Here is an 18176-nt window from a genome sequence, read left to right on the forward strand (position 1 = left end):
GTTGGTCAGTGGCTTATTCCGAGGCTGCAGTCCTAAATCCCTTGCTAGTCAGCTCCATGGGCATATCCAGGGGGTGCAGCTGTCCCCCCTAAATTAAGTAAATAAATAAAAATACTTAACTGACCAATTGCATCATAGTTAACTCAGTTTTGCACCCCCACCAACATAAAGTCTGCCCCCCCCAAAAAAAAATCCTGGCTACGCCCGTGGTCAGCTCCACTGAAAACAGTGGGGCTTACTTCCATGTAAACATGCATAAGATTGGGCTGTGAATCATTCTTCTGCTCCTCTCTGACATCCTCCCTCTTCTTCTGGTTATGTAGGAGGAAGCTGCTGGAGTGTTAGGTAGGATTACTCACTGCTGCTAATTTGCAGGCATTCTTCAGCCATTCCTCCAAATGGTCTGCTCCTTAACAGGTTTCTGTATTATAGAGCTGATGTAACAGGAGTGCCAAACAAAGCAAACAGAGAAGTCTCCACTTCATATCTCACCTGGGCCATGAACTTCCTGGATCAGCTGAGCCAAGCAGCTTTCCTTGTCTTAGCTTGTCCCTCATCTGTAACATGGAAGATGGCAACTCTGACCTTTCTTTCAGAGCTCTTGTAAAGTCTTCTTGCATAACGCATTGCAAAAAGTGCTACAGCAATGCAAAGTGTAGTGTGACTGCCTCCTCCAAGCAGAAGTTGAAGGACAGAACACCTGGGTTCTATCCACCAGCACAATGTGGATAGACTTTCTTTCTAAGGATTATCAAGTGGCAAGTGCAGGGCCAAATCCACTCCCACCATTTACCAGTGAAGAGGCAGAACTGTGGGTCTAGCTGGCAGTGACAGTGGGTGTGGACACAGGACTCATCAACAGCAGCCAGCAGGGCACGAGGAGGGGAACAGGGTTGACCCGCTCTCTGCTGTACCCTCAAAGTGACCGTCCAGCCCAGTAGAAGTAGTCCCTGAGATGGGAAGCAGTAGCAGAAAGACGGGGGCTTCTAGCCTACAATAATTCACCAGGAGCACAAACTGGCAAGTGAGAGAGACAGCGTTCAGTTTGAATGTGTGGAAGAGAACTGTTCTCATTATTTGGGAGAAACAAGTCAGGGAAATAATATGTGAAGCAGTGCCACCGATTCTGTGGCAGGACAACATTCTAGGTAGGCATCTCTGCTTGTTATAACCTGTGGGGGGGGGGGGAGAAGAGGCCCGGCTTCACACAGAAAAGACGACCATTACCATACGGTGTTACAGTTTTCATTTATTGACACGTGTGGAGAGGGGAAGCATGACGGAAACAACCCCCCACCAGTCCCCACAAGAACCACAAGAACAATCTCCAGCTCTGAGCAACACGGCAAAGCAAATGTTCAGTCTGACAGGAATACAAGGGCAGGTGGTAGAGGGTGTGGAATAGAGGAGGAAGGAGGGCAACTGACCTTGCTGACCCCCCTGCTTTCCCCACTAACATCTTTTGGGGAACATTAGGGGATAGCCCATCCCCCCGCCGTGTGGGGCATCCCTGAGCTGCACCCAAAGAAGCAACTTTATTTCGGACTGGGTGCTGCAACTGTCCTAGGGAGCCCAGTTCTTCCCTGGGGAGAGGGGCAGGTAGCGACGGATCTGTGAACACAAAGCAGAGCACCTGATGAATGCAGGAGGCCTTGGCTGCTCCTGGCTGGTCCCAGCTGACTCTCTCTTTCCCTAGAATCTACCAGCACTTTGTCTAACTGGCCCAACTGAAAAACAAAACACTAATCAGCAAGAGGTAAAGACAGACGTAGCATTCTCAGAGCAGGCTCTTGCCCCACAGGGCAGCACCAGCTAAGCAACTCATGCCAACAAGTCAAATGCTGGATTGGCCAGTGGCTTCCTACTGCAAGGCAATGTGTCAACCCCACATCCTTGCCCCATGCCTTGTACGTGAAGCAGACCTGTCTGCCTCTTACGGTTTTGTTACTTGTGGCAGCACTGCCCATGTGCTGAGGCTTAGACGTGTCCTTCCTTCATCTTAAAAAAAGGAAACACAACCTCAACGTTTGTTTTTTTTAATGGCTACAAAACTGCTTCAGAATGTGGAGGTGTAAGTTGGAGATATTCTGGGTACTTGCGAATTGGTGCTCATCACAGCTGACTTCTCCCTGGTTCAAACTGAACCATGCTAAGAAAAAACCCTCCAGAATCCCCACCCCCACCCCAAAATGTGCACCCCGTGACAGAAAAGTATAAGTTAGTTTGGAGACAGTGAGGCTGCTACAAACCACCAGCACCCGTCTTTTAAATGTTACATCTGTCTTCACCACCTGGAGCCCAAGTCCCGAGGTCCCCCCAATGTCTATCAAATGGCACCTCCCTGTCTCAGGATTCCTGGCGGCTGCTTTTTTACGATTTCCCGTTCTACTATTCCCACACAGCTACTGTGGGGTCCTTCTGCTCCACCAGATCTTCTCTGCTCGGCAGCTGCCATGTTGTTACTCTCACAGGGAGGAGAAAGAGTCTCAAATCCATCTTGGAATCCCCCCAATGGGTTAGAGGGAAGGGTGTCTTTTTCAGCCCCTCCACCAACACAGCATCCTCTCCCCCGCCCAAAGCCATCCAGGGCTCTCGCTGGGCTCTACAGCCAACATGGAAGGAAGTGTGGTGAGAAACACAGCAGGGTTGTGAGGGCTTCACCAGCCTTAAGGGGGAGGCGGGCTTTGGTCCCAGGCAGCAGGGCAACTTCAAACCCTGCTAAAAGCAGGCTGGACAGTGGCTGACTTGACGTGACTCCTGGGCCCCTCAGGGCAGAGATGTCCCCAGAAGGGGGAGCAGGAAATGAAAGGGCACGCCCACCTCTTGGGTGAGGGTACTGGCGCAGCGTCATGGCTGTGAAGCCGCATGCAGGAGGGTAGCTCATGCAAAGGGCAGCGGCCCAGGCTCTCCAGGCACCTGCGGGTGGCAAGAAATGGGTTAAAGACAGGCCATTTCTGTGATCATAAGTCCCTGCCCTTCCAGGACTCCCATCTTCTGGAGCCCTGGTCCTGGATAAGACCTTCTTGCACACACTGAGACTGCCCCTCCTTCCCATTGCTATTTGCCCTGCAGCCTATTTCTGTATGCTGCCCATGCCTTAGTCCCAGCTAGTGGGTTTCCTTGTGCACTGTGCTTACAATAATGAAACATGGCAGCCAGGACTAGGCTGGGTTGCTAGCAGTCCCTAGGAGCAGTCACTCTCAGAGAGCAGCCTGTAGAGTGAACCAAATTGCGCTCTCTCGCTCGCTCTCTGTGCACAATTCAGCTGAGTTAGCCGTGCCCTAGTGGATCCCTCCTGCACATCACTGCCACGGCCATTCCCCACCTCATTCCTCCCTTCCGGGCTCTAATCATGCCACAAAACCAATGAGCAGGAAGCAGAAAAAACTACCTATGGGGGCAATGTACCCCTTACAGTGGTTCTCAACCTTGGGTCCCCAGATGTTTCTGGCCTACAACTCCCATGATCCCTAGCTCACAGGACCAGTGGTCAGGGATGATGGGAGATGTAGGCCAAAAACATCTGGGGACCCAGGGTTGAGAAAGGCTGCTTTTTCACAGAATTGTAGAGTTGGAAGGGACCACAAGGGTCATCTAGTCCAACCCCCTGCAATATGGGAATTGCAGCTAAAGAAGCCCTGACAGTTGGCCATCACCTTAAAAAAAATCCAAGGAAGGAGAGTCCACCCCCTTCTGCAGGATGCCCTTCAACCCATCTCCCCCTGACGCTTCGTTGCAAAACGCAGGCCAAGCGGGCAGAGAGCGGCACGGGTGGTCTTGTGAGTATGGCTCTCAGGCTTAGTCCCTCCCCACAACTGCATAGCTTCTAATTACATTCCTGCCCCGGTGCTTTTAAAACAACACTGACAAGCAGAAATAAAAGGAAAGGCCTCACTTGCTTAGCTTCCATGCTAAGAGAAGCCACCTTTGCTTAATTTCTGCATATCCAGCGACTGGTAAGGAGTACGGGTCAGTGAGCAGAAAGAAGTGAGAGATCTGCCCCCCCCCAGCCCCCAGCAGGCAAAATACTCTTCTATCACACGCACCTCTCTGGTCACCATTTCCCATGATGCGCTCCAGAAGTGGCCTCTCCAATTTCCTCGCCCTCCGCACCAGGTCCATGCTTGGTGATGTGGCGCAAGAAGGATGTGGCATTGAATGCTCGCTGTAAGAATGGAAGTGTGAAAAAGGTTGCCAGCTTAACAGAAAACTGCCCGGCCTGAAGCAGCAGCTTGGTCTGCAGAAATTAGCAGGGGAAACTCTTCTGCAGTGGTGGGAAACTTGGTAGTGGGGAAACTCTGTGGAAAGCCCTCCTGTCAGATGCCAAGGAGATAAATAACTATACAACTTTTAGAAGACATCTGAAGGCAGCCCTTCAGAAGTTTTTAATGTTTGAAGTTTTATTCTGTTATAACAATACTATTATTATTATTATTATTATTATTATTATTATTATTATTATTATTATTGCAGGTCATGCTTTTAATGAGGCCCACAAGGACATTCTGGCCATGTCACAAAACCCCCATCCTACACCTGTTATCAGGTGTGGAGCAGAGGTTTACAGGGACCCTAGAACCACTTCCTTTAAATTAAGCAATGCAGAAAGAGTGCAAACCCTTCTCCACCTTGGGTTTAAGTTAAACATTCCTCTTTACCTTCCATTGACTGCGAGCAAAGTTTTTCTGGATCTGCTCACACACAGAGCCATGAATGTCTTTCTCCAAAGCCGTGTCCCCAGAGATCCTGAAATACATAACAGGCGGGGTAATTATCTTTTGTTAGATAATTTTGCCTTGGTGTCATCACTGGTCTGGGACTGGTCTAGCTCAGCTGATGCACATCTCACTTTCTGGCCACTTCATATTCGCATGTGTGAAAATCTTGGTGCCCTGGTGTCTATGGTTTAACGTGGTACTGTACACATATAAACTGTGAAAGATGTGGAGCAGAGCAGAAAAGCAGGATTTATCATGAGCAATACACTACAGAACAGGGGTGCCATCTGGGGCCGGGGCCGAGGCCCCCCAAAAATGTCAAGGCCCCAGTGGGCCTTCCCATGGCTGCAACAGGCCCCAGTGAGCCTCCTCCACCACATGACATCACATATGCGTCTGGGCCCCCAAAAGTTGGGCGGAACCCAGCATGTGTGCTACAGAATGCAATCTATTGTTTTCCTTAATGTTACAATCACATTGATCTAGTGGAGCCTCACCACTGTTTTGAAGAAAAGAAAAGCTTGGTAAGGAATATTCTGAGTGGACGAGGAAGTGCTTAATCTTCTTCCCGCTGCTCTTCACTTTAAATTCCCTTACCAGCTGACCCCTCCCCAAAATGCCCAAAGTGCATTTTTAGTCCATTGGCAGAAAAGCCACGAGAACGGAGAATTTAGGGAGAAGAAAGAGCAAGCATGGAAGGGTTAGAGTGCCCCCTTCCTCACTGCTGCTCTCCACACCATCTTTCCCTTTCCCAAAGGTGTGTGTGTGTGTGTGTGTGTGTGTGTGTGTGTGTGTGTGTGTTACACATACATACACACTAAAGGGCCATTGCTGATAATATGGGAACACCAAAAATGGTGGCAGCTTGGCTCATGAAGCAAAACACCGTATTGTTCTAAAGCAGTATTATGTATGTATCTTTGTCATACAGTAGTACCTCGGGTTAAGTACTTAATTTGTTCCGGAGATCCATTCTTAACCTGAAACTGTTCTTAACCTGAAGCACCACTTTAGCTAATGGGGCCTCTTGCTGCTGCCGTGCCGCCGGAGCACGATTTCTGTTCTCATCCTGAAGCAAAGTTCTTAACCTGAAGCACTATTTCTGGGTTAGCGGAGTCTGTAACCTGAAGCGTATGTAACCCGAGGTACCACTGTATCTCCCTAACTCTTCTTCACCACACAACAGAAATGCCAGCAGTGGGCAAAATTATTTCCTTCCCCTTCCCACCAAGACCTTTGCAGACCCCCCCCCCCTCAGGTGGGACTTACCAGGGGTGCTGCAGGGCCTGCTCACAGGTGAATCGCTTCTCAGTGTCCCGTTCTAGAAGGTGTCGGATAAAATCTTTGGCTGTGTGGAAACAAAGGGGCAAGCCTCACAATTTAATCAGAAGGTTGTTGCCTGAAGTGTCGCCCTGGCAACCCAAGGGGCACATGCCCTTGGCATGGCTGCACTCACTTTCTTGGTTGCTGAACCACCATTTTGTCGGTTTGAGGCAAGGAAAAAAGGGCTGCCCTTACGCTATTCATATAATCAGTTATCAGTAATCAATATATTCACATATGCTCACACATAATCAGGGCTTACAGTGTTTTTATAATCCATTTTGAATCAAAGGAAAGCTTTTGCCTTAGCTAACTGCAAACTGCTTGGAACAGCAACTTTAGAACCGACCTTTCCCCTAGAAAACATCCTTGTACCCTGACCAAGGGGAAGACATGAATCAGAGACACTGGTTCAAAATCCCCCTCAAATGCAGGCTGAAATAATCCACAGAACAGGACGGACCAAACCACAAAAACTCCAAAACTCCCTGTTCTGTCAGAACTAGGGAAAAGGTCAGATTGTGCATCATTGTGCATCATTTGTGCAGACAACGGAAAGCAGAAGTTGGGAGTAGAACTCTGCGCTTGACCAGGAGCTGGGAGCATGGCAAGAAGCACGCTAATTGGCTAATTTTCGCTGGCGTTCGTGACTGTCTCATGATTGTCTCATGATCTGTGATTTGCTGTGACTTGCTCAGGTATAAAGACCTCAGGATTTGTGTTTCTCGGGGTCCCAGTCCTTTTGGAAGAGATTCCAACTGGGTCCTTATTGCTCAGCAATAAAACCTCACCTTCTCTTTCTCCAAAAAGCTGTGTCTGCCTGATCCTTGTTCACTCTAAGTGGGTACCTGCTTTACTTTCACGTGCTACAGGTTAATGTGGTAGGCTGAGGAAAAGTGCAGGGAGCAATAGTGATGCTGTTCCCTTTTGTTGTTGGCAATGGACAACAATTGCCAGTTATCTGAAAGGCTTACTGTTAAGATGGATCCCTAGTTCTCAGTGACATAGTAGCTCTGCATCTACATTTTTACCACCTCAGACAGTTATTGTAATACTCTTCCATACAAACCTCTCACTCCACACAGAAATCCACCACTTAAGGAAGAAAGATTCCACCCACGTCTTTTTCTCCAACAAGTTATATTACTGTAATTGGGTGGGGTTTTTTCAGTGTTTCATTTGTTTACAATATTTCTGTTTTTATTTGTTCTAACCATATAATAAACTTAAATTTAGGCTTCTGGCCAACATTACCTCTGCTTTTGAAAACTTAATCAATTTCTTAACATTTTGATTATGAATTGTTTTTGTTTACTATTTGGAGCATACAGTGAGGCAAATGTATACTGTTTCCTATCCAATGTCTCTCTAATCAACCAAATTCTTCCATTTGGGGTCTCCTAATAAGTTTCTAACAAAATAAACTCATTGAAGTAAAAATTATCACACTCCCTAAACTGGATGCAGAGGAAGGCTGGCCAAAGTAAGATGGTTTTCACGGTCTATGATCTTGCCTGAAGTGGAAAGCCTTCCTCTAAAAGAGTTATCCACTGAGACATTTCCTTTATGTAGATCACCATTGTATGGACCAGTCTACCTCCAGCTGCCCTTTTTATTGTGCATTCATGATCACCTGTACTCATAAGGCTATGGGCAGGTAGGTTCATAGTTAATCCCGCTTTCAAAACCACGTGCGGCTGCAAATGTTTGGGGTGCTCAGACTACTTCACTCACAGTCAGTACATTCCCTGTGACTTTCTGCTGAGAGCAATTATTTCAAGCTCAGCTTAAAGTATTTTCATACTGCCCCACTCCCTTCTCACGCTTTTATTTTTCCTTCATAACCATTTCTTTCCTGCCTTCGTTTTTCCATGTTTCCGTGTGGCATCTTGCAGCTGTCCACTGGTGCTGCCTAGTTGTCACACCACGGCCAGATCTGCCAGCCACCACTGCCTTGCAATGAACCCAAAATCCACAGCGAGGCTTTGCTTTTTTGCTTGGCATGGAAACCCCTTCACCTATGCAATGCTATCTTCCTCCTCGTTTTCTTACTGCCCTCTTTGAAGCCTCCTGGGGGTTCCAAGTTTAATAGCACCAAGATTTATGCTGCTGCTTTTTGACTAGCTGCTGTGTTGTCATAACATATAAATAGTCTGGACTGAAACACCCACAGGACTCTTGCAGCTCTGAAGTAACAGCTCAGATACATCTCCGTGGTGTCTCCAACGAGAGATCCTACAAGATGGCCCTCTGTCTGTCTTGTATCTAATTTCCCACAAAGACTGAAGTTAAAACATGAAGGACTGATTTATTTTGGTAAACCTCACAACAATATAAGATTGTTGTGTTATTAACATCTGGTTATTAAAACATCTGGTTTCGGGCAATACCTCCCTGGACTGATCAGGTTGGCTCTGTTGTATTTCTATGTAAGTTATGCTAATTATTTCTCAGTTTTCATAAATGAGTGTTTGTCCTCTTTTTGGAGGATATGTTTTCTCTCTCTCTCTGCTTACGTATTAGTAGTGACTCTATAGGTGGCCCTCCCTATGCCCCCCCCCCAGACCCTCCTCCCGCTTCCACTCACCTGACTCAGAGATATCATCCCAGTATGGAGAATCAAACTCATACTCAGCTTTCAGGATCTGGTTGAAAAGCTCAGAGTCGTTCTCATCATAGAAAGGGGGATAACCGCAGAGCCTGCAGAGAGCAGCAAAGGGCACTAAATCAAAGGCCTGCACAGAGGCTGCTACCCGTGGTAAGATGCAAGAGGTTGTCCAGGGGAGAAGGCAGAGGAAGATACGCACAAGATGTAGGAGATGACGCCAAGCGCCCAGGAGTCCACGGCTTTTCCGTACGGTTTCTGCTCCAGGATCTCAGGGGCTGTAGAGGACACAATGGGCAAGAGTGAGGGGAGGGCATGGGCAGTATTTTTGGAAGCTCTGCCAATGGAACAGTATTTTGCTTATGTATACTTTGTTACTTCAATCCCTCCACAAACCCCACAACATCCATACTTCAGGCATCCATCTGTGTATTATCTGCCCTAGAAAGAGCAGCCAACCAGACCATTTTTGCAGCTTGCCATAATTACATGAAGAAAGGCTAAAAGCAGATGAATTTCCCCTTTTAGCTGCAGAGGCACCCTCCATCTCACTGCTCCCACTCAGCTTACAATGCCCACCTCCCCCATGCCACACTCACCCACGTAGCCAGGGGTACCACAAGCTGTGGACATGATCCCATCAGCCTCAATCTTGGACAGCCCAAAGTCTGTAATCATAATCTTGGCATCTTCAAATGGAGTAGCATAGAGAAGGTTTTCAGGCTGTTTGGGGTGTAGCACAAAATTGGGTTACCTGCATATTAGTTCCATTTCTCCTTTCCCCTAAGCAACCCAACTGATGGACTGGCAAACACACCTTCCTTTCAAAGGAGCCCAAGGCGACAAACAAAATAGTAAAACATGGCTGACTGTCCATCCCACTGGCCTACTTTGGCCTGAGCCCTTTGCCCCCAAACCATGGCTAGCGGCTGGCTGCACACCAGGCATAACATCTGATGCCAGGTGAGGGGCAACTGGAGACACGGCTCCCAGTGCACAACTGGGAGCCTTAAGTACACTTCCAATTGTACATTGAGTAGAGAGACTTATTGTGACCACCAGTCAGCTGGTGAGAGCAAACCAGCTGGGATCAGTTTCACTACAAAGTTCCCTAGCCAGCCCCAACCCAGAAAAGAAAACCATAGCTTGAAGTCAGTGCCCATCATCAGCTGACAGGCACTTCCTTCAAGCTCACTGGGCTGCACTGCATTATTGAATCCCCCATGAACTCTGTAGCCAGCCAGTCCCTGAAGGGGCTCTTTGCCTGCTCCTCCTGAAGGAGCGTCTCCACCCCCATCGTTCTGCCCGGATGCTGAGGTCCAGCGCCGAGGGCCTTCTGGCAGTTCCCTCACTGCGAGAAGCAAAGCTACAGGGAAGCAGGCAGAGGACCTTCTTGGTAGTGGCGCCTGCTCTGTGGAACACCCTCCCACCAGGTGTCAAAGAGATAAACAACTCCCTGACATTTAGAAGACATCTGAACTTCAGGGAAGTTTTTAATGTGTGGCATTTTAATGTATTTTTAATCTTTGTTGGAAGCCGCCCAGAGTGGCTGGGGAAACCCAGCCAGATGGGCAGGGTACAAATAAATTATTATTATTATTATTATTATTATTATTATTATTATTATTATTATTACTATTATTATTTGCAAGCTTCTTTCTCCTGCTCCAGAAGGTAGGACACAAACCAATGGATTCAAGTTACAGGAAAGGAGATTCCAGGAAGAACTTTCTGATGGCAAAAGTTCTTTGACAGTGGAACAGAAGGTTGCGGGCTCTCCTTCCTTGGAGGTTTTCAAGCAGAGGTTGGATGGCCATCTGTCATGGATGCTTTAGTTGAGATTCCTGCATTGCAAGAGGTTGGACTAGATGACCCTCGGGATCCCTTCCAACTCTACAATTCTATCTACAAATATTAGATTCCTCAAGCAAAAACAGGAGGCAGTTGTAGCAAGAGTTCAGCCAGTGGGCTTCATGGGTGAGGAGGGATTTGAACCTCCCCCATCAAAGTCTGGTTTTTGCCACTAAACCCAACTAGAATGTGAACCAAGGACTGTCCCCACGCAACTTCTTTCTCCATCAGCTTGAGAAATAACAGAGGCTCCTCGCACCACCTGCTACTCTAACCCACCAAATACACAACTTGCGCAGGCCTATCAAGCCAAGTACAATCCATCCAAGTTCTCCAATGAAGCTCCCATTTTTGCAGTTCACCCGCAGGTGCAGAAAATGGTGGGGAGGAATGTGACCTGGCCGGCAGGCCTATGTGGCTCATGTGCTGCATTCGGCTTGGTGGCTCACAAGTTCTGAAGGCCCCCCAGGAGTGAAAATGAATTCCTATGGAAATGTGAGCAGCAACTGTAGCCTTTCCTCCCTCCCTGCTTTATTCATTTATTAGTAGGACTTGAATTCCACCCAACAGCCAAGCTCTCTGGGCTGGTTGCAAACAATAACACTTTAAAACACAGTAAAAGGACAGAAAACAAATCAGCAGCAGAGAATAAAACAACACAGAAAATACACAACGTCACTAGCTATACACAACAGGTTTAAAACTAAGTGGATTAAAAAATTCAGTTTCAAAGCCTGAGAAGATTAAAATGTCTTCGTCTGGCACCCAAGAGACCACATGCTCACCTACCCCACACCTGACATCATGCATAGCAGCCCCACTCCTGCCCCAGACCATCCCAGGGCCCTCTGTGCTCTCACCTTGAGATCCCGATGAACAATGCCCAGATCGTGCAGGTAGTTCACTGCCTCCAGCACCTGCCGGATGAGCTGGCTGGCATCCTTTTCGGTGTAGTAGCCCCGCTCAATGATGCGGTCAAAGAGCTCTCCTCCTGTCACGCTGCAAACCAGAGACAGGTGACTTACCTCTAGGCCCCACCTGCATTTCAAGCAGGAGGCCCCTGTTCCCCTCACAGAGCTGCAATTCCCTGAGTTTCCCTGAGAAGAGGGATTGATTGTTAAGCCATGTTGGGAATTATAGCTCTGTGTGGGAGATGGGGCACCCTTAACAAACTACCATTCCCAGGATTCTTTCGGGGAAGCCATGACTGCTCAAAGTAGCGATATGGCTTTAAATGTGCAGTGCAGATGGTGCCCAAATATTAAACTGCAGGTCCAGTTAACTCCCATAAATGAAATGCACGGATTGGGAGGGAGATAAGTGGCCTTGTCTTTTATATAAAGCAACAGAATGTCTTGGGCCAGCCCAGATCCAGGTGTTCTATCATCTAACTCCCCCTACAAAAATTACCTTCTGCAATAGTTTCTTTTGCAGATTTTGCCTGCCCTTCCCCAATAACAAGAGTCAAGACTGGTATATTCTGAGACGCTTAAGCCAGGGGTGCCCAAACGTTTTTCAAAGAGGGCCAGATTTGATGAAGTGAACATGCATGAGGGCCGACCAATGTTGTTGAGCTTTTTTAAGGATTTTACCCCAAAGTTTTTTAGCTATTTTTTTGCATTACTGCCCTGGGGGCCAGATTAAATTGACCAGCGGGCTGGATTAGGCCCCCGAAATGGACTTTGGACATGCCTGGCTTAAGTGATCCTAATGGGCTGAGATCCTCCAACACAGCACTTCCTCTCTCCCGTCGTCAGGTCTCTCTTCAAAGGCCGGCTTCTGCATTAAGCCCTGACTGTAGCCCCTTAGCTCTCATCTGCAGCAGTACTAAATACCTGTAGCTGCATGTGCTCCATCAAGCCCTTGAACTACCTAACCCAGTGTCACACCTGCCACTCCCAGCCAATTCAGAAAGGACTAGCCATCTCCAAGACACCCTGGGGACAACCCCGACCCAAATGAATAGCACATGGGATTTCTACTCACAGCTGCATGGTCAGGTACAGGTGAGTGGGGCTCTCATAAATGTCCTCCAGAGCCACAATGTTCTCATGCTGAATCCTGCAGTGCCAGTGAGATTAAACAGAAACTAAGAGATGGAGGAGTAGGCATGAGTCAGAAAACCCTGGCTTCTCCCCTGGCTGTGAGACAGGCTTGTGTCTAGAACATAATACAGCCAAGGGTCTACATGCAAGGCTTGAGAGTGCCGTGGTGAGTCCAGCTGGACTTGGACTGGGGAGACCCAAATTCAAATTAGGGTGGCTCAGATGCCAAAGAGGAAAGGGCTCCCCCTGAATCTTTAACATGGGTGTAGAAGAGGGAATTTCAACAGATTTAGCTTGCATGACAAGCTAGACCCTAATTAAAATCCCCACTCGGCCACAAAGTGAGCGAGGTGACCTTGGCCAGTCACTGCCTCTCAGCCTAACCCACCTGGGATGGAGGGGGAAAAGAACCTGAGCTCCTTGGAGGAAAGTTAAGAAATAAATGCAATTTATAAACAATATTGCAAGATGTTGAACCTGTGGTTAGTTGCTCAAAAACCAAGAGACCCAGTGTATAGGAAATGCTTGGGGTGGTGGTTAAAAGTCTAACTGAAAGCCACATTCTCTGACCCAAAAGGGGAGATCCTAGATCCCCAATCCCAGATCTGTAGGGACTAGATTTTAGTCACTCAGGGAAAGGTTCTCTGTACATGCTTTGAGGCACACAATAAAACTAACATTATCACCATTGGTTGAACAGAGCTGAACCCCAGTAATGAAAGCAGATTCTGAGGATGCATTTTATATTCCAGAAGGAACATGAATATATCTAGGTATCTATCTCTACACACACACACACAGTTACTTACTTTTTGAGAACAGCAATTTCATTCTCCACTGCTGCTTCCTTGCCCCGCAGAGCTTTCTTGGGAATACATTTGAGAGCTACAAGGCGTTGGGATCCATGCTCCTGTGCCAAGACCACCTCTGAAAAGGCCCCTCTGTCAGAAAAGGGCAGCAGGAGGATCAGAGAGAGGCAGAATAAACCCACCTGTCTGCACGCACGCACACACACACACACACACACATGCACCTCCCTCAATGCCACAGAGCTGTTTTCCCATGTGGCACGCTTTACCCTAAAAAGGTGTTCCTCATAAAAACATAAAATCCAGAGTCTAAATTTACCTAACTGCACCACTGGCTATAATATTTTCAGTAAAGATGCAGGCAGCCATTATGGTCTGGCCAGGGATGGTGGGATAATCAAAACAGCTGCAGTAGCCCTTGACAATCCAATCCTATATGCATGTTTACCCAGAAGTGAGTTTCACTGAGTTGGATCAGCGAGACTTATTCCCAGAAAAGTGGTTACAGGATTCCAGCCTAAAAGATGCAAAATAGCGAATCAGCTTTTAAATGTCACAGATTGTCTCTCTCACTTTCTCACAGGAAGCCCTTAGCATTTGTTTGTTCCCAGTCCAAAAAAACCCTCAGCTTGCATCGTACTGGTGCTGAGAACAACAGCAAAAACAGTTAAGAATTTCACTACTAAGTTAAATCAGATGTGGGTTCCTTTTAATAGGGCAAATGACCCAAGTGTTACCAAAATGCACAAGGGGAATAACTTTTTGAGAGTTACTGCAAGTGCTCACAGCGGGATCCTGCTTCTTCATCACATGGGAAACAGATTTGCACAGCTCTGTTTACTGCTTGACATTTCATAATCTGATGGTCCTTCGATAAATGTGTGAGCTGCCTCCAGCGAAAGGGTTTCTAAACCGACATCTAGCAACATGCCAGTTCCCTCGCAATCACTGGATGCTACAGAGAAAACAGCTGACGAGTATGCATGTGTGGACCCAGGCCTGCGGCTTCCCCTGCTCAGGCAGAATAAGTGTTTTTTTGTGGAGTGGTGGGCAGGGGCTGAGTTGAGTCATGTTCCAGATTACATGCCTCTCCTGAAACGGCACCTATTTCTACCCCATTCTACTCCACATTCTAACACCACTGAAAACCCCAAAAGTGGGGAGGGAGAGAGATTTGTACACTCAGTTAGGGAAGAGTTAACTTTGTGGCTGTTCTCACTCCCCCACTCCTGATTCCCTGGACTCTTGGTCTATTATTGTCCCATACACGTCAGACATGTGTGAGAGCCCCCCCCCCCCCGTTCAGCCAATAGGATGACAGCATGCAAATGAAGTGCATCAGGCTGCGCCATTCCTGGGGTGTCTCTGCAGAAAGAGACACCCTGCAATGGGGAACAGGTGCCCAACTGCTGGAGCAGCAGAGGAGATGGGGCAGGACCAGGGGGCTAAGAGAAGGGCGGGTTGAGAGTGGCAGATTGAGGGAGGCATCCTGTTGGGCTTGGAACTAGGAAGGTAAGGTGTGAGCTGCCAGCATAGCACACAGCCACCCCTATCACCTTCCCTGCCCAGTGGTGCCATCAGGACAGGATTTGGGGGCAGCCCTACAGGGCTCTGCTCAGCAGAATGACAGGAGGGTGCCCAAACACAGCAGAGCTGCCTTTAAAAATTCTAAAATAAGTGGTCAGCCTTACCCATCCTAATAGCTCCACCCTTAAGACCATGAGGTCTGAAATCTAAAATTACCTAAGGGCACCACTACCCATGGGAAAGGCTAATTTTGCTTATGTTGACAACGTTTAAAATGAGTACTGATTTGTCAACTGAAGTTAAGGAGAAGGGCTTTGAGGAATGGCAGAGCAAAACCAAAGTTTATCCCCGTGAGAGAAGCCCTGTAGGTTCAGATCAGTTGGCCAGGGATTGGGCTGGGAGCAGAGGGAGAAAATGATGTTAAGGTGGGTGGGAGGAAGAGAGGATGTTACTTTGCCATCTGGGGCTGATGGGATTTGTGGTCCAAAAGTTCTGGAGGGCACCAGGTTAAGGAAGTCTGCTGTGGCAGCAGAGAAGGGGCAGCTCAGAACATGGGAAGCAAAAGGAGGCTTTAAAATCAAGGAATGATGAGTGCCAGGAAGCCTCAGTTCCCAACTGGGAGTGGCTGGCAGGACCCACATGGCACAGAGTGCCCCGCACAGGTCTTCCATTAGCCGTTGTCACTTCACTCACGTGCCCAGCTTCTCTTTGATGTCGTAGACGCTGGTGATGTCCTCAACCTTTTTCTTCCAGCCTTTCCCGAGCGGCATTGCGGACGGCTGCAGACGGGCAGCGCAGGAATAGCTAGGCCCAGAGATGTCGGAAGGAACACACACACAAAACAGATCACTGAAATGGGGTCAGCTCATTCCCACGGCTTCTTCGGCCGGAAACTTCAGAGATCATTCCTCTGTCATGAGATATAAAACATTTGTCGAATGTAGGGCCCAGTGCAGAGCCCGGTCAAGACACTTTGATGCCTGTGGCAGAAATTCCAAACAGCTCCCCTGCTCTGCATACAGATGTATTAATTTGGCTATGATCCACTCAGAAGTTCTCTGTTCGAGCTTTTCTGAAATGAACAAGATGGGAGGTCTCCCAGGCGACATTGGGCGCTTGGGATCCCTGGAAGAGAATCATCTGCCTCCCACTCTGCCATCCTTAATGGTGCCCAAAATCCACTGCTGGCCCTACCATTGGACAAAGCGAAGCAGCCATCTCAAGCAGCTGGTTTGGGGTACCATGAAAGGGCAGCAAATTGTTATTTTGTTCTAATTAATTTAATTTATTCACGTATTTCTACTGTCGAGGGAAGAAGAAGGCACTTGTGAGATTTTCTCCCTCAGGTGCATAAATAGTTTGCCTTGGGCCCAGGGGTGTAGGAAGGGGGCGGTGGGGGCGGTTTGCCCCGGGTGTCATCCCAGGGGTGTGTGTGACAAAATCCCGCCTGGGTGGATCACCCCGCCCCCAGGTGCATGGCATATGCACCACTCCAGGTGCCCGAGTGGCTAGCTCTGCCGCTGCTTGGGTCCTATATGCATCTTGGCTTATGGGTGTGTGTGCGCCATTTGCTGCTTGGCCTCATTCAGCAAAACGTTTTGGTCCAACCTGATTAGCAGCAGTTTCTGGGTCCCGTCCTGACCAGTGCCAGGCATGGAATCCACCGGGGGAATCATAGAACTGTAGGGTTGGAAGGGATCCCGAGGGTCATCTAGTCTAACCCCCTTGAGGGGCCCTCTAGGTTGATACATAGGGAAGAATTTCTGGAAATGTCAGAAGAGGAGTCACACACACACACACACACACACACCCAACTCCTCAAGAGTGCAAGCAGTTTTGGGTCCAAGTGGAAGAGCATCAGCACAGTATGCATCTATGGGGTGAGTAAGGGGTCTGCGTAAGTAATCCCTGATATTCCTTCACTCCTAGCAGTTGGGGTTAGGGCTGGTTTAGGAGGCCAGAGTATATAAATAGGGTGCTCATGTGTCTTACTTTACAGAAGACCATCCCCTATTTGAAAAGCTTTCAGAGAACATGCCTCTGTATTTGAAGGTGTCCTCCACTTGAACAGCTTTCTGGTCCGAGTGGTTTAAAGATAAAGAGCCCTCAGAAGAGAGATTAGGGAGAGGGCCTTGAAGTTGTCCATCTGCAGCACCTGGAAAGCAGACGGAGCAGGCCCACAAGTCTTCCCCACTATTTTATATTTTCATTTCTATTGTTATCATAATTTGCATGAACATATATAAATTAGTGGTCTAAACCACAGAGCCTAGGGCTTGCTGATCAAAAGGTCAGCGGTTCGAATCCCCGTGACGGTGTGAGCTCCCGTTGCTCGGTTCCAGCTCCTGCCAACCTAGCAGTTTGAAAGCACAAAGTGCAAGTAGATAAATAGGTACTGCTCTGGCGGGAAGGTAAATGGCGTTTCCGTGCGTTGCTCTGGTTCACCAGAAGCGGCTTAATCATGCTAGCAACATGACCCGGAAAGTGTATGCTGGCTCCCTTGGCCAGTAAAGTGAGATGAGCACCACAACCCCAGAGTTGTTCAAAACTGGACCAAATGACCAGGGGTCCCTTTACCTTTTATATAAATTAGGATGTGCACATTTTTATGCAAAGTTCTTTCTTTCTTTCTTTCTTTCTTTCTTTCTTTCTTTCTTTCTTTCTTTCTTTCTTTCTTTCGTAATGAGTAGCTGTCCAATACAAAAAGAATGCTGATTGTGTTTGGGATTCATCTCCTGACTATTTAGGAGGCCAGTCAACCGCTGTTATGGTCACATAAGCAAAAGTGGGGGGGACAGAGAATAGCCATTTCATCCTGAAGAGTCCCCCATCACTGTGTAGCAACAGGCCACATAAAGACAGGGTTGTCAACTTCTTTATTTGCCCTTGCACCTGTGCTATTAGTTCCTGCAGACATCAACAAGTATATGCTGTGAAAAGCATTGCTTGCTTATTTCTGCAGATCTCATGAATGCTAAATTGCAGAGGAGCAAGGCCAGGCTGCTGGACGTTGTTTCTTCCAGGGGCCAGCTGGAAACCCTAGGCTAAAGACCTGAACAAAGAAAAACCAAGTATTTTGTAAATATAGGACCATTGCTTCCCCCTCCTCTAATAAATATGTAGGGTTCTGCAGAAGTTGAAAATGAGAAATTAATGCCATACACTATAGCAGCAACTAGTTGCAGTATGTGGCAGCAACAGCAAAAGATAATTGACAATAAAATAATAGCTATGCAAAAAGATGAAGACAGATTATGTAAAGGAAATGGCAGACAAAAATTATGTACAGTAAGTATTT

General features: G+C 47.8%; 1 protein-coding gene across 1 annotated transcript; it reads right to left on the reverse strand.

The window, feature by feature from the left end:
• Nucleotides 1–1229: 1229 nt before the first annotated feature.
• On the reverse strand, nt 1230–15706 carry PNCK (pregnancy up-regulated nonubiquitous CaM kinase). The gene is made up of 11 exons (XM_081894667.1): nt 15572–15706; nt 13352–13483; nt 12484–12558; nt 11358–11496; nt 9246–9369; nt 8849–8924; nt 8629–8741; nt 5988–6066; nt 4659–4746; nt 4047–4165; nt 1230–2916 (listed from the first exon to the last, which is right to left on the reverse strand). The coding sequence occupies exons 1-10, from the start codon at nt 15646–15648 to the stop codon at nt 4055–4057; spliced, it is 1014 nt and encodes a 337-aa protein (XP_081750793.1). The 5' UTR covers nt 15649–15706; the 3' UTR covers nt 1230–2916; nt 4047–4054.
• Between the last annotated feature and the right edge of the window lie 2470 nt (nt 15707–18176).

This window comes from Podarcis melisellensis (genome assembly GCF_964234715.1).
Source record: "Podarcis melisellensis genome assembly, chromosome: 17".
In the NCBI taxonomy this organism is placed as follows: domain Eukaryota; kingdom Metazoa; phylum Chordata; class Lepidosauria; order Squamata; family Lacertidae; genus Podarcis; species Podarcis melisellensis.

What these genes read in the sequence shown, in the direction of transcription:
- PNCK (XM_081894667.1), bottom strand. Translation starts at nt 15,648, where the DNA reads ATGCCGCTCGGGAAAGGCTGGAAGAAAAAGGTTGAGGACATCACCAGC. An exon ending in ATCAAAGAGAAGCTGGGCAC is followed by an intron (nt 13,484 to 15,571) that starts GTGAGTGAAGTG and finishes CTTTTCTGACAG; the next exon opens with AGGGGCCTTTTCAGAGGTGG. An exon ending in TTGCTCGCAGTCAATGGAAG is followed by an intron (nt 4,166 to 4,658) that starts GTAAAGAGGAAT and finishes CCATTCTTACAG; the next exon opens with CGAGCATTCAATGCCACATC.